Source organism: Furipterus horrens, unplaced genomic scaffold (assembly GCF_987537825.1).
Source record: "Furipterus horrens unplaced genomic scaffold, mFurHor1.1.pri manual_scaffold_5, whole genome shotgun sequence".
In the NCBI taxonomy this organism is placed as follows: Eukaryota; Metazoa; Chordata; class Mammalia; order Chiroptera; family Furipteridae; genus Furipterus; species Furipterus horrens.
The window spans coordinates 49,085,760-49,107,834 of NW_028327175.1; the positions used below are offsets into that span (position 1 = coordinate 49,085,760).

At 38.2% G+C, this 22,075-nt stretch overlaps 1 protein-coding gene across 1 annotated transcript in view; it reads right to left on the minus strand.

The window, feature by feature from the left end:
- The window catches only part of TBCA (tubulin folding cofactor A), a 76,418-nt gene extending 59,730 nt beyond the window's left edge, over nucleotides 1-16,688 (minus strand). Inside the window, exon 1 of the mRNA XM_090278972.1 lies at nucleotides 16,509-16,688. Within this exon, the coding sequence (XP_090135098.1) occupies nucleotides 16,509-16,561 (53 nt within the window). The 5' untranslated portion in view covers nucleotides 16,562-16,688. The remainder of the gene's footprint in view (nucleotides 1-16,508) is intronic.
- Nucleotides 16,689-22,075: the final 5,387 nt, after the last annotated feature.

A 22,075-nucleotide genomic window follows, 5' to 3' on the forward strand; every position in this document is an offset into this window, starting at 1 on the left:
TTCAGCTTGAGCTGATGGTTCTGAATGATGGTTGTTCTGTAGTTTAGTTGTAATTTTGATGTGGTTTTGCGAGGAGGTAAACTGTTGTTTACCTATCCAAACCTGATCTTAATCAAAAGATTAATCCTAACAAAAAAGTTATGGCCCAATACTACTACTTTAAGTAATAAACTCAACACCTAGACCTAAACCTGCTCTTCAGATAGTAAAGTCATAGTCATAATAATAAACCTACAAACTGTATAATGCAATCTCTCATAAAATTTTGCTTCATTTTTTCCCTTGGTTTTGAATGGGCATGAGAAATCATAGAAATGCATTTTTTGTATGTATCATTCACTTCTGTAATCACTAAAACTGTATCATCTGGATCACAAATTAGGTACTATGCTTATGTTTTTACTTCAAAGAATTATTAAAGCCCCCCAGTTTTTTGTAAAGTCTTGAATTTATCTGAATTATATACATCATTTAATCCAGTCAATGTATCCTTCAGCATTTACTTATATTATGCAATCAAGTTCTTCAAGATAAATTGTTTTGAAAACCAAGTGAAATATCTATTAGCTTTATATCTGGAATTACTTTAAACATAAAACATCCAGAACTATTTACTAATCTCTTCTCTAAAAAAGTGTTATAAAAGCAAAGTACGTACCTAAACAAAAATTTAAGTTACTATTCTAACAGGCAGGGAGTCAGCATTAAAGTTTACTTACAACATTTTAAAGGAAACTACAGTGTTAAAATCTTCCTTCCTCATATATATAGGTTAAATCTTTAAGAATTAGATTTGTTTTTGGAAAGTCACAAACTATTTATAATACAGTATTATAGATATAGTACTAGAATTTTTTATAAAAATTCTGGCCTTAATATGTGAGAAAACAAAAAACCTAAGTACAATCACTTTCACATTCTTTTTGTCAGTGAAAAATACATCAGCATTTATTCTTCCCATATAACTTCTACCAAAAAAATGTATTTACAGTAATCAAAATATAATGTTAAATATTTCTTATTACATTAAGAACTCAAGACTACTGGAACCTAAATTTTCAGAGCAGTTAGCATGTCTCAAAAGTGTTGTATTCTGGAAAATGCACTACCCTATAAGAATAAAACACAACAATGGGCTGTAACAGTTCACAAATGTACCAAAAGCTTAGAAAACGAATATAAAAGTGTTAGTCTTTCTTTAAAAGACTAATGTCTATTAACAGCTTAAAACAGGGCACAGTAGGGGGTTAATATATTGTTGTCTGAATCACTTTCATCAGTGTAAGTACCTATTAGTCCTTATTAGCCATGTGCTAGCAAGGTGCTATTGGTCTTTTAAAGTTTTTCCTGCTTCTTCTTAGTCTATTTACCCAGACAGATTCTTTGGCAATAGAGTTTGAAACAGTTAAGATTTGTATTTTTCTTTAGATTTTATATTTTTGAATTTTAGAATTGCATTTAAAAGATGTTTCAGCATATCTGCATACCCAATCTGTTCTGATCTTACAATTTTCAACAATATGGAAAATACATACTCTAAAATTTCTGCAAAAAGGAGAAATCAAGATCTTCTCTCTAAAATTTCTTCAAAGGGGAAGAAATCAAGATCAAGAACCAAAGCAATTCACATGCTTTCCTACGTAAGATAATTAATGCAGAACTGAATACAAAACGAATGTCGATAAAGTAAAGCTGGCCAGTTATTAAACTTAGTTCTAGTATAATCAATGGTTATCTTTAGATACAACATATTTATTGTTTTAAACTAAAATTCCAATGATAAACCTGAAAAATAACTTAAGAGTCAAAGCTCACTGAACCTAGTTTCAAGGACCCGTGGATGAAAAAGGGGCTCTGTAATAATTAATCTAATGGCAACTAACCTCACAGGGTGATCATAAATTCCTAACTGGGCAGTCATGGTGGGTAGACATGCCCCAGGCCTATAAAAGGTTTATCTTCCGCTTAAGCAAGCCATGGCCATTGTTTTCGTGCACCTAGTTTAACAAACACCTTTGAAATGTCTGTATTTCAGTCTCCTTGAAGGCATAACAACATTCAAGGGAGCACATAATCTTGTTTAACTATCTGTACCTTGCTTTCTCCCACCTTCATGTAATCTTCCTTATATTCCCTCCTTAATTCCAAAGGTATAAAAACTGCAAAACTCTTATTCTCCAGAACATTTGAGATCTTGCTTCCCAGCATGTTGTCAGGTTGGCACATATAAGCTCTTACAAAAATTCTCTACAGGTTTGGACATTTCTCACATCAACAGACCAAACTTTGAATAAAATCGAACTTAAAAAATTTATAACATATTAGAACAACAACAACAAAAAAAACAATTCTGAAGATTTCACACTTGTGAGATGACAGTGTCATGTAGTAATTTTAGAAAGTTTTCCTATTCTGGCTCTACCAGTAATTGGCTGGGTAATCCTGAGCAAATTACAAATTAAATACCTCTCTGGTCTATTCGGGGGGCAAGGTAGGAAGTAGAGGGACAGGGAAATGAAGAAGGGCAGAAGAAAGAGCATCTCTAAGGGGTACTTCATTACCTCTACAATTTAGTGTTTCTAAAGTACAAGATTTTCACCCTGATAGGTATGGCTCAGTGGGTTAGACATTGTCCTGCAAATGAAAACTTGCCAGTTTGATTACCTGTCAGGACACATGCCTGGGTTGCAGGCCAGGTCCCAGGTTGGGGGTGTGCGAGAGGCAACCACTCAGTATTTCTCTACCTCTCTTTCTCTCTCCCTTCCACTCTCTCTAAAAATAAACAAACAAAATATAAAAAACAAAAACAAAAGAAAGAACAAGATTTCCCCCTTTTAGGACTATAGTCAGAAGTGAAATTAATTTAAATTGTTTAGCACACCTGTATGCTTATCAGTTTTTGTCATTTTCAACAATGTGGAAAGGATTCCCCCCCCCAAAACCAAACATACTTAGGAATATCCACATACAGAGTTTAATTCTTTACAGAGCATAAGGGTGTTAAACTGCATGTTAAAATGTATATAAAATCATTAGTAGAATTATAGATAGATAAAGCTCTTTGGAGGACAACTTGACAATTTCTCTCAAATTTAAAACATATATGACACTTGAGCCAGTGAAGGGTAGCAGAATATGCCACCCCAAAATATGCCACCTTGGCATGAAGATAATTTTGAGCTGAAGGCAACTGAGAAAAAGCAGATATAAGAAAAGTTATCTGGACTCTGGTCAAGATGGAGAAGTAGAAAGACATGTTTCATCTCCTCATGCAACCACAAGAATTACAACTAACCTCAAAACAAAAAACACCCAGAACTGCCAGAAAACCAAACCGTATGGAAGTCTAACCACCAAGGATTTAAAGAAGTCACATTCATCCAGATGGGCGGGAGCAGTGGAGTCACAGTCTGGGTGGAGAGGATGCAGTATGGCGCGAAGAGTCGGAGGCGCGTCAGAACAGGCAGTCCCATATTCACATGTGGTAGATAAAAATGAGGAGGGATACTGTGGGAGTGAGTGATCTTAGCTCCAGTCCAGACAGCACAGCCCAGGGTTCCAGCACTGGGAAAGTAAAGCCTCATAACTGCTGGCTGTAAAAACCAGGGGGGACCTGGACGGCGGAAGAACTGCCGGTTTCTCAGGAGAGTGTTTAGAGGGCCCTCGTGGACTTCGAAGTACGCAAACCCCCCCCCACTCTGGGAACCACCACCAGGGCAACAGCTAGAAGGGGCCAGTGGCATCTGGGAAGTGGGTGAAGTGACTGGAAACAGGGCAAGTGCCAGGCAAACCTCCAGAAGCCAGGCAGTGGCACTGTCCCCTCTCCAACCCCTCCCACCACACAGCCAGAGTGGTGAAGTAGGTTGCTGTACCTTGGTAATTACTTAAGGCTCCACCTAATACAACTTAACAGGTGCACTAAGACAGGGAGTCAAAGCAACTCCACCCACTACATAAAACAAGCACAGGGATGCTGCCAAATTGAGGAGACAAAGAAATATGGCCCAAATGAAAGAAAAGAACAAAACCTCAGAAAAAGTACTAAACAAAATAAGAGACAGCCAACCTATCAGATGAGGAGTTCAAAACACTGGTGATCAGGATGCTCAAAGAACTGAGTATGGCAAAAGCATAAGGGAAGAAATGAAGCTTACACTAAGTGAAATAAAGAAAAATCCACAGGGAACCAACAGTGAAGGGAAGGAAATTGGGATTCAAATCAACGATTAAGAACATAAGGAAGAAATAAACATCCAACCAGAACAGAAAGAAGAAACAAGAATTGAAAAAAACGAGAAGAGTATAGGACTCTGGGACATCTCCAAAAGGGCCAACATCTGAATCATAGGGATGCCAGAAGAAGAGGAAGAGCAAGAAATTGAAAACTTACTTGAAAAATAATGAAGAAAAGTTTCCCTAATTTGGAGAAAGAAATTGACATACAAATCCAGGAAATACAGAGAATTCAAAACAAGTTGGACCAAAGAGGACCACACTAATACACATCATAATTAAAATACCAAAGGTTAAAAATAAACAGAGAATCTTAAAAGCAGCAAGAGAAGAGAGATACCTACAAAGGATTTCCCATAAGTCTATCGATTGAGTCCTCAAAAGATAAACTTTGCAGGTTAGAAAGGACTGGCATGAAGTATTCAAAGTATTGAAAAGTAAGGACCTACAACCAAGATTACTCTATCCAGCAAAGCTATCATTTAGAACGAAAGGGGACATAAAGTGCTTCCCAGACAAGGTAAAATTAAAGGAGTTCATCATGACCAAGCCCTTATTATATGAAATGTTAAAGGGACTTATTTCAGAAAAAAAAGATAAAAAATATGAATAGTAAAATGACAACAAATCACAATTATCTAAAAAAATCAAAAAGAAAAACAAACTAAGCAAACAACCAGAATAGGAACAGATTCATAGATATAGAGATCATTTGGAGGGTTACTGGCTGGGAAGGGGAAGGCAGAGAATGGGTGAAAAGGTGCAGGGATTAAGAAGCATAATTGGTAGGAACAAAATAGACAGGGCGATGTTAAGAATAGCATAGGAAAGGGTGAAGCCAAAGAACTTATACGTATGACCCATGGACATGAACTAAGGGGGGTGGGATTGCTGGAGGGAAGGAGAGTACTGGGTGAAGGACAAATGGGGAAAAAGTGGGACAACTGTAATAGTGTAATAAATAAAATATACTTGAAAAAAGTTATCTGCCCTCCCCCTATTTACTTAAAAGCAGAACATAAATTTATAAAAGTGTCTCCCTGCCCCTCTCTAACAGAAGACTGAAGTTAATCATCAAAGACAAGTCTAGACCCTTAGTCTAGAGATGGCACCAGAGGAATCTTCATAACTTTACTAATTAGCCCTTATTTTCTATTAGTTTGCCCATAACTATTTAGCTTTTATAATTTGTCAGAAACCCAAAATCCTTTCCTTTAGCTTTTTACTTCTCTACAAATTTATTTTTCTTCTGTTAAGATGCTATACGAGGCCAATATAATAACCCCTCTTGAGTTACTCACCACTGAGTATTCCCATGTGTTTGCATGTTATTAAACATCTATTTGTTCTTCCCTTATAAATCTGCCTTTTGTCAGTTTAATTTACAGGGTTCCTGCCAGAGTATTTAGTACAGGTGGCATAAAAGGAGGTTTACAGTTGTGAGTGCACGATAGAGATTATTCTTATATTACTATTTATTATTATTATATTATTTACTTGTATTACAACTGTAAACTACTTTTGCACCACCCTGTAGAGAAAAAAGTTCCTCTTCCCCCAAACAAGCAGTTTCGCTTGTAGGAATTTATTCTACAGATATACCTGTACATTTGTAAAACTACCACATGCAAGGAAATTCATTACTGCATTTTCCAAAACAGTAAAATACTGGAAACAATATAGAGGCCCATCAATAAAAGATTGGTTAAAAAAAAAAAAAAAAGAAATGGTGTTCATAAGGGAACTCAAAAGAGTTAAAGATTTTGGCTTTAGTTATAGGCTTAAGGGATTAATGCCTGTGGAAAGCTGTTATTCCAGGAACTGGAATGCATGATCTATGTAATTCAACCTGTGTGCCCCAGGAGGTCTGCAAGCCTTGGAGATGGTACGGAGCCATTGTGTTCCAGGAAGAGAACTCAGTGACACAGATAAGAATTGCTAATCAACAGATAAAGAGGTACTAGGAAAATCTCTGTGGCCTACGATCAACCTCCCCACCCCACCCCCAAACCTTTACCTACGCTTCTCCTTATAAAAAGGTCAGCCTGAGATGAAATGTTAAGATGGTTTTTGAGAGTACACATCCCATCATTTTCTCAGGTTGCTGGCATCTGAATAAAGTTCCCATGAAAATGCAATCTTTGTCTCTACTTATGGGTTCTGGTAGTGACAAACAGCACAAATGCTGACTTTTCCAGTTTCAGTATATTCATAACAAAAGAACATTTTGTAGTCATTAAAAGGAACTAAGGCTGCTCTAATATGAAAATGCAAAAACTGAAATGTGCAAAAGTGTCTTAAAGAGTGTATTATCATTTGTTTTTCTTTTAAAAGACATAAATGTGAAGACTTGGCATGAACAAGGACAGATACACACACACATACACACCCCCGCAAAAGTGTTATGTTGGTCCAAGAGGGAAAAACAGAGTGGCTTGTGTACAGGGGCAGCAGACTCATGTTTCAATGTATATCTTTTTGTATACCTTTCGAATTTTGTGCCACATATATTACTGAAAAGTGTTCAAAAGACTGTTCTAAAGTATTTTAAAATATATCAAAGGGGGTGAAGACTAAGACATTGTTTCTGTTCTCAAGGAACTTAAAATGTCACAGAGTAAATTCATCCATTTCATATTTACCAGGAGTCCTTTCTTGCCACCCTCTAGGAGTGTGTCCTTGTGTTCATGGACCTTATTATTCTACTGGAGGTTAATGTACAATATTATGGTGCCTAGAGAGAGAAAAACTAGACCAAGTAAATCAAATCAGAGAGCAGACTTCTGACAATCTAAAATTTCACATCACTATCCAAAAACAAATGAACAGTCTGAATTTCACTAAAATAGGTTAGCAGTAGCAAAAAGAATTGTGACAATGTTAAGTAAAAGTTATCAGATGCAGAAAGAAAAAGATACCCATTAATGGCTGACAATATTACATAAAAGCAAGAGACAGTCCTGGCTGGTGTGGCTCAGTGGATTGAGCGCTGGCCTGTGAACCAAAAGTTAACTGGTTCAATTCCCAGTCAGGGCACATGCCTGAGTTGCGGGCTGGGTCCCCAGTTGGGGGTGTGTGAGAGGCAACTACATATTGATGTTTCTCTCTCTTTTTCCCTCCCTTCCCCTCTCTCTAAAAATAAATAACAAAATAATTTTAAAAAAGCAAGAGACAGAAAAAATTTAAAGTAAACATGAAACCATGTTATCACACAATATAATTCAAGCATTCTCCAGTTAGGGATTCTGTTATACTGCAAACATGTTTATTATAATCAAGTTTTTAGTGATCTCGGTAGGCATGTTTTCCACTTGATGTTAAACTTCATAAACTATCCCACAAAAGCCTATTTAACCCTATTTTAATATTTCAATGTGAATGAACTCTTCCTACAGAATAATATGTATAGCATGAATAATTATGTTTCTAATAAGGAAAAAAGGTCATAATTCCAACCTGGACGCCAAGAATGTCTCTTAATTTATTGTAGTCCTTGTTACAGAACCGTTGACTCTTCTACCTCATAGGAGGTAGGATGAAGGATTGGGACAGAAGCAAGGACAGTTGGTCAGAAAAAGAGTTGCAATTTCAAGGCAAAACAGTTTTATCTGTTCTTTCCTCCTCCTCTCCCATCCACCTTAATTAAAGAACAGCACTGAGCGGGACAGGAGTGGAGAAGTGAAGGGAAAGAATTAAGGAGGACAGCATTCTTCTCTACTTATGATACAGAGGATCAGACCTGAACAAGGGGACCAAGGTTGAGCCTAAATCAACAACAGAATTTATACACACACATACACACACACTAGAAAGGGAGGAAGGAAATCCCTAAAATAATCAAATTCATAGAAAAAGAGAATGGGGTGAGGAAAGGAGTGTGGGAAATGGCTGAAAGTGGCCAAATGGTAAAAACTTCCAGTTATATAGAGATTCGGGGGATATAATGTACAGCATGGTGACTACAGTTAACAATACTATATTGTATATTTGAAAGTAGCTAAGAAAGTAAACAAAATTCTATCACAAGAAAACATAATTGCATGAAATAATTGATGTTAACTAAACTTACTGTAGCAATCATTGTGCAATATACATGTATTTCAGATCATTATGCTGTACACCTTGAACTAATACAATGTTATATGTCAATTCTATCTCAACAAAACTAGAAAAAAATGAACATAATATCAATAACTAGAAAAGAATCTTTGAAAAGTAATATTGTTTATCTTCTTTGGCTTCAGCTCCTGAACTACCCAGCACCAAAGAGTTTTCAGGATCCCACTATCCAGACCTCTATCTGCAGGCCTAACCTTCACCCCCCAGGTATCCTACACTGAACATACAGTCCTGGAAATGGATAGGATTGCCCTTTTCAAAGGACCTGCTTTCCCACAAGTAAAACCTTGGTCGCCTGAGGCATAAATATTATTCTACACAGGGAGGAAGGTTGTGGGGCTGGAACCTCACAACCACTTCTCCTCTCTTTATCTGTGGGATGTTTGTTTAAAAACATAATAAAAATAATTTAACTTTTTTACAAAATGAAGAGTAAACAAAACAGTATTATTAGAATAAAATTAAGATGTCTACCAAGCTTTGGAGAGAATGTGGATCAATGAAAGGACCTCTCACACAACGCAGTTAAGACTGGAAAACAGTACAATCCTTTCAGAAAACAATTTGACATTACCTTATAAAGTAGAACATTGACATATTTTATGGCTTCAAAATTCCATCTCTGAATAAACACACAAGAAAAACTCTCATACGTCATGACCAAAGACATGAACAAGAATGTACATAGGAAGAAGAACAATACAAATACCCACGATAGAAGAATAGATAAATAAATTAGCTATTATCACACGGTGGAATATTAGAAAACAGTAAAAAACAAATGTACTGCATCTAAATGTAAAAACATTGAGAGAGGAGCCAAGATGATGGAGGAGTAAGTGGAAGTTATACTAACTTCTTCCCAGTACCAATCTGGAATTACAACAAAATTGTGGAGAAATCATCCACAATAACCAACTGAACAATAGCTGGAGAGAAGCCTTATAACCACAGACAAACAGAAGAAACTACTCCACCACAACATGACTGCTATGGAGTGTAGAGGAGATGCCAGAGGGCTGGCTGGGCTCACACAGGTGGCAGCTGAAAGGCTAGAGGGAAATTTCAGTGGCCAGTGGCTTTCCCCAAAGAACTGTGGGGTCTATCTTCAAGCTGGGCTCCCCAACCTACACCATCAGAGCCAAAAAGAGCCCAGATAACATCCAGCTATGAAAAATGGTGGGGTTCCTGTCTGCCAGGGAGAGATGGCTGAGTTACAGAGGGCCCTTTCAAAGGCCAACACATAAAATTTCATTTGCTGCCAGCTGGGATCCAGCAAAGGCAGGACACTAGAGATGCTTGAGGAGAATCTGAGGATGGTGGCTCTGGGGAGAGAACTGAAGGAAAGCCACCAGGACCCCTGTGCTGAGTCATTCCTCATACTGCAGAAGCCATCTTGCTCAGGCAGAGCACTCCCCTCCAAGTGGCATCAGCCTGAGGGGAAGCAATAGTCCCACCCACAGTAATTACTCTGCCTCACCCTGTGGTGCTTAAGCAGCGCTGCTGACTACAGGTTGACTAGATTAATAACCGAAGGAGACGTCCACAGACTGTGGATGCTGGGAGTCTTCAACAGGCTGCCTAGGGCCAGAATGAGATACCATCTGACGGCACCAGGGGTGAATCCAGAAAGATAACAATATTACATAGCATATTAGCATCCGGAAAACTTCATTGTACAGTTATGAGCAGGTGAAAGTGAAAAAAGCAAATACTGTCATAGTATTACTATGAAACTTTGACTTTGCAGCTACCCTGAAAAGGTATCAGGGACCCCAAGGGATCCGTAGCCATACTTTCAAACCCAGCATTACAGTGGATGGAAGAGAGAACTTAAATATATTTTTAGTGATATCTTTGTGAAAACTACAAAGTTTTTTGAGAACACAGAGAAGGGGGCACTAACTTTGGAGACAGCTAGGAAACTTCTACAGAGGTGGTGACATATGATCTGAGACCTGTTTTCAAGTCCTTACACACTGGGTCCTTTAAATTCTATACCCTCTTTCTCCTACTTCGCAGAGTGGTTCCTCCTCTCTCTCACTTGGTTGCTGCTCCTCCAACTGGCCAACATTGTTCTCTTTTATAAGCCTTTGTATTTAATGTTCCTTCTGTCTGAAAGGCTCTTCACCCATATATCCATCCCATGGCTATTCCTGGCTATACTTGGCCATCTTGAAAGTTAAAATATACTATACCTCCATACACATGTAAGCCATTCAGGGCTCACTGCTGGGGGAATTCTGCTCTACATTAACAGTTATATATGTGCACTAGGAGTCATAAACAAAGTATATGGTAGCATCATTTATAAAAGTAAAAAACTGGGTGGAAAAAAGTAAAACTAATTATCATTCAACAATAAAGTAAAAAAAGAACAAGAGAATGAAGTAGAGTTATATGTTTCAACATGAATAAATCTCAAAAAAAGTAATATGCACAAAAAGTTCTAGGAATGTTCCTATAGGTAATACATGATTCAAAATTATAAGAATTTCCTCCATCCCCATCCTCCAGTTATACAGCTTCTCTCTTAGGAGACAATTGATATGACCAATTACCTGTGTACATACCTGTCTGTCTTATCTTTACATAAAGTTGTTAAGTGAGCAGAACAATATTATAATATGGTTTATGTTTACCTACATATAAATTTAAAAATTTAAAATGTGCACAGGAATGATAAAGACCAAATTCAAAATAGTAATTAGTTACAGGCAAAGATGGAGAGAAAGAGAGAAATGGACTCAGAAAAGAGGCACTTTAAATGTACCTAAATAAATAAGTGATCTTGGATCATCCAGATCTATAATGTAATTTAAAAATCAGCTCTATTTAACAACATCACAATAGAAATTATGTTCTTCTATAAATGTATTGTTGGAAGTAGAATAGATCACACATTTAAACATTTATATTCTAAGGGTTCTGAACTACTATTAGTAACAAAAGTTTTCAAATTTGCTTACTATAAATTTTCAAAATATCCTACCAAACAAAAAATGCAATAAAAACCCAGAACACATTCACAGTCACACAAGAGTCAAAAGATCTTTCATTCCCATATTCAACTTGCAGAATAATATAGATTGTGTTAGAAAAACCATGGTCATGAGTGGCCTTAGCTTTCTCCCTTCCCAGCTTGAAGAGACAGCTGGTTGCCAGCTGTGTAGCTCCTAAGAGTCATTGCTTGTCAAGTAGTTGGCAGAAGGCGGTGAAGAGCTGACCACCTGTAATCCATTTTGACACTGCCTTTGACTATGACTTTGTAGAACTGGATATATTACAGAAATTCTAAAAGGAGTTGGCTAAACTTCAAGGTAGGAAGATGGCCATTTTGGCTTTCACTCAAAAAGGGTATGATATAGTAAGATTAAAGAAAATAATAAAGCTACTAAAGCTTACGGGAATAATTTATAGAGCTATGTCCTTAACCTCTCCCAGGTACCATCCACCATGCTTCTATCCATCATTACTTTAAATATGAAGAGGGTATAAACAGCTAAAAGTCAAAGTGGAAAACTATATCTCTATGTCTACATAAGTATATGTGTCATTTGTACTTTTCACTTTTATGTGTCAGTATAATATATACATTTAGTATACATAGAAAATGTACATCAGTATGGCATAAAGATATGAATATATAAATTGAACAAATAACACAAAGATTTTACTTACCATCTATGCTGTTTTTATGCTTTCTGTACAGTGTGTGTATATATATATCAGATATATAATCATAAACAGTTTTATATCAGAGGCATGGGTATAAACAAACTTGGGAAGATACTACAGTTTAGGAAAGACTATTGCTTTATTAAAAATAAAATCAATACAATTTCCCCACAGATTCATGATGTAAAATTCCATAATCAAGGCTTGTAGATTTGTAATTATGGTATGTCAGCTACATTTAAACAAGAGTGTTAAAAGATTGTTAAAGTTAAACTAACACAATTGCAGTGTGAATTGTCCTAGTCTCATTCTAATCTACTGGTGTCACTTTCATTTAATCAGGGAAAAACTATGGGCCAAAGTCAATGCTATTTCCAATGCCCTAACATTCTTTGTTCACACTGAATTTTAAGCCATACCATCTAAAACGTTTACGAAAAGATATATTTAAGAAAGTATTTTTAATCAATTAATTCACTCACCAGTGGGCTAGTTTAGCAGGCTTTATTGAAAATAAGTTGCCTTTAAAGGTATTAAATAACCTTTTATGTTAAATGGATGAAAACATTTTGTTCTTGTAGAAAATTTTCTTGAATTAACCATAACTCTGGTAAAAAAAAAAAAAAAAAAAATCACACACACACACACACAAACATAAATCTTATTTGAACTCTTATTGTGGACATGTTATTATTTAGTTGAAAGGCCTTATCAACATTCAAAACATCAATCCTGTATGTTCTACTTTAGTGAAAATTATTTTCCAAATCACTATTTAATATAGGGGGGGAAAATGCTACTACTCTAGCATGGATTCATATTTACAGGATGCATTTAAATTTTACTTAAGGTACATACAACATTCAATTTAGTTATACTATCGGCAAACAGCCTCCAAATAACACAGAAAACAGTGTTATGTTAGCTAGTTACAGACGAGGTATGAACACTAATCATTTTGGTTTGCCTGGAACTTTCCCAGTTTTAGCAATGAAGGTTTCACATCCTTGAAAATCCTTCATTCCCAGGTAAACCAGGGTAATGATGTCACCTAGACATTAAAAAGGAAGGGCAGTGAATTTTATAGTTCTGCACTGGAGAAGAAAATTGGAGTGATATTTGGTCACTCCCTGCTGGTTGCCAGATTAGCTGTGACCCAGTCACATATCAGTAGGTCCAGCAATCTTCCTGGAACATGCATCCAAAACTTAAAAAGAGCCTGCCAGACCCAAACCTACCAACTAATAGCCACTAACAGTGAGTCACATGTGAACAAAGGCTGCTGCTTGAAGAAACTTAGTATAATCATCCATCCAGAATGTAGTGCACACCTCTTGTCTAGTTTCAAAGCCAGAATTAGTCCTGGAAAAACAATTCTGTTGCTGGGAAGAGGATATTTAAGGAGTCCTAAAAGTCAGAGGCTCAGGATCAAGCCAGCCACATTCCTCTTCCAACTCTCACTTTATAATCCATTCCTAGCAACTGTACTACTCCTTCCTTGTTCCTAGGGATCTAACCTTCCTCTTAAAATTCATTTTCAAAAATTAAATACTTTGCCTTTGTTACCGTGTAAGGTAACAAAGTTTCTCTAAGACTAAGGCCTAAAATGATACCCGTGAAATTTATTTCTCCTTTCATTTCGAATACAGCTACCAGTCACTAGACTGCCTTCACTATTTTGCCAACATGCTGAAACACTCATCTTCCACTCATTGTTGGGGCTCCCTAATGCCAAACCACCATCCACTTATTGCCTGTTCCCATACTCTTGTAACATTCCACCTGCCTGCCCAGATTTCTTCCTAAAACCTGAAGGATTCTAGCAGATTTAATTAAACTCTAAGAATGCACCCACCCTAGTACAGCCTACCCAAATATCTAGAATATATTCCTAGTGGCTCTCAATTCCTGGAGAGAAAACTGAAGGACTTAAGGGTGTGAATGATGACTTTAAATTTCTTCTTTCAAATAGAAGTTGTGGCTTCTGAAGAGAAATGGGGCTATAGGAAATGAGCATCCGAAAAAAGGTGATGAGAACAGAAATCGGTTTTTAGGCCATTGCTTTAAGAAACCAATGAACAGAATCCTGTTCACAAAACCAAGAACATGTCTAAATCATAAACTAATTAATAAGTCTTTGAAACTAAAGTTGTAGAGAGGAGAAAAATATATACTTTTAAAAACCTTTTATTATGAAAAATTTTAAACATATAGAAAATATAATGAAGCCCCATGATCATTCAGCCCCAGCAATCATTAATACGTTGCTATATCTGCCTCATCTATTTTTTTTCTTTGCTGAGGTAAAATGGAGAATTTAAAAAATAGGATACTAAGGCAGAAGATGGAAAGAGTTAAAATAAATTTCAGGAAAAAAATGAGAGAAACAAAGAAACAATATTTACAGATTTAGATGGTTATCTAGCAAAGCAAAATATGTGTAACAAACAGCTAAAATAGATCTTTTAGGTTTTTTTTTTAAAAAATCTCATTTTAGTACATATGGGGAACTGCACACACAAATGTCAACAAAAAAGCCATGGAAAAAAGTATGATAGACATTTACATTAATTTATAAACAATTTGAGGTACAGTAAATTATGATGGTTTCACAAAAACAATTAAATTTATTAAAGTTTGATAATGTTTTATTATTGAAATAAGCTGAACGCTAAACTTTATTTCCAAGCAGTTTCCATACTACTTGGGAATTTTTGAAAGCCTAAAGTATTAGATTATTAATCATCTAAATGAGTTTGTTTCCTCTAGAATATGTATTGTAAATACATAACTACTTGAATTAATTTCATAAAATAATATAGATTAGGATGAGAAACTCACGACGAGGTCATGTAGGTAATTAATGTAAATTTACCATTAGAAGTCATTTCTCAATATAACCCAGTACTTCTACTAAACAGATTTACTAAAATGACAGAACCAAAGTAAGTCTACCAAAGTGAACAGAACTCTGGCATAATAGTGCAAACTATTTATATTTTCAATTATACATCTTAAGCTATAATTGAAAAAAATTAATTTATATATGTCAATCCCCCTGTTATCACACATTTTTAAAAATACTTTTTTTTAAAGCATTGTACTTAAAATAGAAAGTTGGAGACCTGAAACCTTGCTTCTTTCCCTTGCTCTGCCACTAACTAGGACTGTGATCTTAGATGTCTGATTTTTCTCTTTTAACTTCATTACACCTCAGTTTCTCATCTGTAAAACGGGATTACAAACAACATTATCAGTTAACATTAACTAGCCACTGACTATTTGCCACATATCATGTTAAACAGTATGCACAGGATGCACAGCAAGCACTTCTTGCAGCAACTGCAGGAGGTGGCTACTTTCTCCATCTCACAAATGAGGAAACTGAGGAACGGTCCAAAGTAATATATTCAACAATACATAATAAATGGCAGAATTAAGATTTGAACCCAAGCAGTCTCGCTTCAGAAGAGCTGTGCATTAAACTACTACTCATACCATTTCCTTACTGCCTTAATTATGCTGAAAGCTTCTAGGCCCGCACAGTGCAATGCTGTGCGAAGCCTCCTGGGCAATACCTTAAAAAAGTGAACTTACTCTCTTCCCTTGCCTTGTCCTTCCTCTAGTGGAAATGTGTTCAAAAGGGATAAAAGGTGCGCAAAGAGGAAAAAGCCAGCTGGCTAGGATGACACCGTTCTACTGAAAAATAACCTGCTTCATAAGCCTTTTTATCTTTTCTCCTGGAACTCTTCAAAAAGTTTGACCTTCTTGAGTCTTAAGTTCTAATAAGCACTGAACCGTCGACCAGCAGTCAGGAACTAAGAGCCGATGCTAGGGCCGACCTCCGGAGGGCAGTTATTCCATTTGCACCCCACACCCTCGGGGGCGAGCGTCCGGAAAGCGGAGTGGGAAGAGTAGCGGGGTGGGGAGAGTCAGCCACAGAAGTTTGGCGAGAATGTTGGAAGTTCACGCCCCAGTTCTCCCAGACCGCGAGGCCCGCCTACCACGTGAGATCACCCGGCAACAACCAGGTCTCGCTTTTTTGACAAGCACAGGGTTCTCGGCGTCCCCCCGAAGCTTTAGAACTGGCTCGCACGTACCCCTCCCCCCACCCCGAGTACGTCTCCCGCCTGTCCGGTCGGCGGGGAGATCTGGGGCGCGCGCACACAGCAGGTACAGTCCCAGGCCGGGGCGGCCTCCGGATCGCAGCCACCGCCCCTCCAGGTCCCAGACCTTGGGCGCTGGAGGGGTGGGAGCTGCTGCAGACCCTCGCTGCTCCACAGTTGGGATTTTGAGCACAGAGGCAATGGGAGGGGCGTGCCCCGCTCTGTAACTGCCCCGTCCGTGCGGGCCCGAGAGTCCCAGGTGAGGCCTGGAGTCCCGCGCCCGCTATGGGCCTGTGCTCCACTCCGCCTCTCGGGCCGCCATAAGGCGAGGGAGAGGAGGAGCTGGCGGCTGCGCCGTTTGCGGTTCCTTACCGCTTCACCACGCCGGTTTTGATCTTGATTTGCCTCACGCGAGGATCGGCCATGGCCCCTTGGAGCGCCGAGCGAAGGAGGGGCAGAGAGCCGGGCTAACCGTGCAGCGAACAGCGGAGGAGGAGGAGGTGGTAGAGTCGGCGTAGCAGCCAAGGCCCCGCGCGCATGCGCAGACCCCGCCGCATCCCTGGCGCCCGTGCCACACCCGGGGGCGGAGGCGGGGCGTGGGCTGGTTACTGTTGGGGCCCGCTGGCCCCGACAGCCACCCTACTCTCGCCTGTGGAACCTGCCTTAGTCTCTGTCGGATAGCCCTCAATTTGGTGTGAACACAAGTTATACCTTTCTCGGTCGCCACAGCCAGGGCGTGTTGAGAAACTTTAGTTATCTACCCGATAGACTGGTTTGGCGATGACTTTGCTTTGCGAGATTATTCGCGTAATGGACGGAGTGATCTAAAAATCGAATTAAAGATATTTTTTCGGTGTCATTATCTGATGTCAAATGGGCCAAAGCTAGGTAATAAATAAACTGTCATCATGAATGCAGTCAAGAAAATCCTTACCCTCTATATCGGACCCTTGCAAGACTGATCAAAACACCTGTGCTGCTGCTGCTGTGTACTCAGGCCCGGGCCCTCAAGGACAGGGGTGGGGGGATAGGGGGATGGAAGGGTGGGGGTGGTGTGGTGATGGTGGTGGTGGTGGTGGTGGTGGTGTGGGGGTGAGTGTATACCATATTGGATGCTTGAGGCTATGGGTTAAGATCATGGAGTTTGGCTCCCACCCCTAAGGATAGGATATCAAGTGGAATTGTTCCCAGTATCAGGAGTTTACAGTAGATGTAAAGAGCTTTAGCTTTGGGGCCCAACTGTCTGGAGTCATATCCTAGCTCTACTTCTTACTAACTGTAAACCTGGACAAGTTACCTCTTTATATGCCAGTTTCTTCATCTGTGAAATTGGGTAATACTAATAAAAGTACCTACCTTGGAAGGTTGTTATAAAGCTGAAATGAGTTAGTATTTGAAGGTGCTTAGGACAGTGCTGGTACTTATTAAGCCCCATACAAAGTGTTCATTAAATAAGTCATCTGGGAAGGGAGTCCTAACTAGGAAACTAAGAACAAAGTAGGACAAACATTCAGATGAACACAGAAATGTACATGTTATCATTAATGAGATTATACTGAATTCATGTTTGGCTGTTAATGCCATAAAAAAGGACCCATGTTGGATTTATTCGCCAGTGTATCTCCAGCACATAGCAATGCCTGGCTTATCATAGGTACTCAATAAATATTTATTGAATGAATGAATGCTGCTTTAAATTCCCCTTCACACTTAACAGTATCACAGAACCTTCCAATTCTAGCAAGTGGCTAATAAAATAATCCAAAACTTCTCCTCCACCATCTTTCTCCAGGACTTGCTCCTTAGGGTCTAAATTGTGAGGGGGTAGACCCATTGGAGGTCCTTTGTTGTTACTAGAGTACTAACCATAGGAGTACTAACCATGAGAAAGAACTAACCATAGGAAGGTTAGTACTAACCTAGGGCATTTGAAATAGAAACTATGTAAACTACGTTTTTCACTGTTTGGCACCCTTTTGTTCCATTACCCTGAAACCTTAATTGAGTTCTTAATAAATATTCCGGCCTGGGCCTCAGTCAAACTATAGGAATGAATGTGTAGGGAACTCTATAAGAGATAAGTTAATCAACATTTGAGATTGAGGGTTGAAGAGATTCCCCAGGACTAGGGGAAATCTGGCAGAACAAGAGGAAAGTCCAGCCATCTCCTCCCTGAGTGGCAGATCTTCTACTGCAAATTTCAGAGGGTTAAGATTCTATTTTATTAAATAATACTGCAAATTACCTTACAAATACAAGTTGTTTTGCCCACACACTTATAGGGCTATGAACTCATCTCACCATTCCTTCATGCCATTCTTCCTCAAAATTAAAGACCACATTATATTCATCTTTGTCTCCTCAGCACCAAGCCTTTACCTAGTGCCTAGTAGACCCATAGTATGTATTTACTGAGTTACAGAAAAGTCAAATATAGCACTGAGATAGATTTCTAATTTTGATGAAAACAAAAGACTGGTCATACTTTTACTCTCCAAGATGGAACTTGAAGGTAGCCAGCATTCCATGAGACTTATATGGCGCCAAATGTGCAGTTGCTCTAATGTTGTACTTCGGTTTTAATAAAACTAGATGGCCAATTGGAGAAGACACCCCTGGAGAGATTATTTAAATAATTACTATTGGAAAGACTTGAAATATTTGATCCCCTTCCCTCCTTGCCACTTGTACAACTTTTCAAATTCTCCTGGCCTTCCCTCTTACTGGAGCCACTGCAGTAGCACCCCATTGAACTCAGGCTTTGCCCAGCATTGCATGAGTACCACCTGGGCCATGAGCCCCAACAACACAGGAGCAGGCATGGGAAACTGCTCAGTATACAGCATAACCCAGCAGTGCAAGAGAACAGGAGCCTGTGGATCAATGCTCCACACTTTCATTCTCCAAGCAGCAGACAAATTTGAGACACATTTCATAAGTCTCTTCAGATGGTCCCATGGAATCAAACATCAATCAATCATCTGTAGCAATGGCAAACTCAGTAATCCACTTTTGCATTTGTTTGTCTTCTTTCCCTGTTCCATTTATCCATTCCTCACTCCTGGTCTCCAGAATCACTTTCCAAATAAGTGGAGTAGTAATATACAGCATTTGGGAATAATGTTCTGACTCATTATCAAGGGATTCAGTAGACTGTTAGCTTTGAGTGGGGCACAGAGCAAGAATAGGCTCTGCATCAGGTCTAGGCTGTAGGCCAGGTTTCCCTGCTGTTGGGGACCCCTGACCTGCAGAAATCCTGTGGTGTCGCTGATGAAATGAAGACTTCTCAGGCTGCTTGTGCTAGCTCGGAGAGAGAAGGTCAGCAAATTTCTGAGAGACAAATCCCTGGATTGCCTTCCTCCAAGGTTTTTTATTGAGTGCAGTAAGCTTAAGGGCATACAGCATGCACGTAAAGCTCATCAACCAATGTTAAACAGTGCTGATTACAGACAACAGATATTGTTTAGAAATAACAATTGAAGGAATGTTGAGATCTCCCTCAGGTCAGGGTGTGTTGGACACAAAGACTTCAGATGGCCATAAAATAGGGAGGGTGAGTTCATTTTGAGTTAAAGTTAAAACCTCTGCTGCTGGTATGATAAAGCATTCAAGTGAGGTAAAAGAACAGGGCAAGCTTCAAAGGGCATAAAGCATTTTCTCATGGCCTGATTCCCACTGGGGCCCACTGGCTGTAGCATCAAGTCATGTATGCACCCAGCTTTCCCGGTTTTCAAGCAGGCCTTAGAGGCTTTGTTTCCTCCACCTGGCTTGAGCGGGGCTCCAAGTCTCGATACTTTTACAAGGGGGACCCTGGAGCCCTGCTATGCAGGCCATCTGACCATGTAAATCCAGTGATGCTGATATATCTGGTGAACCCTAAGAGGAGAGTAGTATATAGGCCATGCCTACTAAAGCAGAAGTCAATACTTTTTTTTACTGTAAAAATTTATCTCTGTTGAAAGTTTTCCCCATATTCTATAAACTGTTAGGGGCATCTATGGTAGACATCATTAACTGGCTTACCCACCATTCATTCCCTAAACCCTCTTCCATACCTGCTTCTGTTGCAGGGCTTACTTCCTCAACCTCGCTTGCAGCTGGAGGTGGTTAGGTACACAGTTCTGGGCAAACAGATATAGGTGGAAATATGTAGGTGGTTGCTGAAAATGCTTTGAATTTCTTGATGAAAGGGACAAATACTGGGAACTGCCCCTTCCCACTTCTTCCATGAAAGTAGATGGAATAAATGGAGTGAAAAATATCCATCTTTCATCCATGAGGGAAAGACAAACATTTCAGAGACACTAGTCCTGATATCGTTGAATTGTTCAACCAAAACCAGCACTAGTCATCTTGTGTGAGAAAAACAAATCCTTAGGTATTTAAGTTACTGTTTATAAGATTCCTGTTATTAGCATCCCAAGGTGTTTCCTAACAAGTACAAATTCCATTAGAGTTCCATAAATATGTCTCTTCATTGGCAAGAAGAGAAAATATAGCTGTTGGATCTCTGAAAGAAAGAGGTCTATGAAAACAAAAATATCTCCAATTGTGGCTTTCGTAATGTGCTGTGTTCTCATTGTATGAGTGTATTAAACTACAACTTAAATGGCCACAGGTCACAAAGTAATGATGTTGGACAGCTGCATCTTTTAGATGATAAGAGTTCTATATAGGTATCAAGAGAATCTAATCCTTTTGCCACTGACTTACAGCTGAACAGGTATCTGATATAACAATTCATTGTTCTGACACATATTGCAATCATCATGTGCAGTTCTTAATGCATCATGTTACACTAGCTTAGCCCATGGTCTAGTACCATGTAACATAAATTTTGCCAAAAGGAATGACATTACGTGACACTGACTTTTAAGACACACACTATTTTTTCAGATCACATACCTTTTATCCATGAGTGCCCAATTCAAAAATCAAGCTGGCAGACAAAAGTGGAGTAAATGTGTAGCCTAAAAGCAGCATATTTATCTTGAGTAGTTTTGCACATTTCTACTTATAGTCAATGATTCCATTCCATTTTTATGCTGAAACGCATGAGCAACATTAATGGACCTTTTTTTGTCACCTGAAGTAAGACTTTTATTCAAGGTCAATCAAGAGGTGTTTTTGGATTACATGCTATGGATAAAATCTGTTTACATGTTTATCATGAGCAATCTATGATTATTCTATTTGAAACTCTCAGCAAAATATTTACAGTTATTTTATTTTTATACTATATATGACTATTCCTTTCAGTAACATATCTTTCTTAGGTGTGAAAGATTTTCAGTTGTCATTATATATTCTTTTTTGATATTAATAGGAAACAGCAAAAAAAGATAAGGGAATTCAGACAACAGTTTATAGTTTCTAGATTACTAAAAGAATGCACTAAATACTGGTTAACAAAGATCCATTCATATAAGTTTTTTAATTTAAATTATTTACTTCTTTTTGAGATTATCTTTCAGTAGAGTTTCTTGTCCATTATAGTAAACTGCTTAAGGCCTGGAGAATTCTTCTTGGGTTATAAACCTAAAGTAAAAAGAAAAAAATTAAGCTGTTATCTGTGAAATCTTACTAGAATTCTGCAGAAGTCTGCCAAGAGGAAGGAAGTCTTCGTTAAATGGATTTTCTCCTAATATTTTAAGGTAACATAAAAATATTATTTCTTAATTGAAGAGAGAAATTTTATTTTATCTTCCACATTTCAACTTCTACTTCTAATTCCAACATTACTATCCTGTTTAATTATTGTATTTTTATTTCATTATTGCTACAATTATTACTCTTCCCTTATTACCATATTTTTTTCACATACATGTATGAATGTGATTGCTACTAAATCATATAATTGAGATTTTTTAAGAATTCTTTTGGAATAAGAGTTATATGCTTCCAAATGACTTGGAAACTTTAGAGCTGTTAGAAGTCAA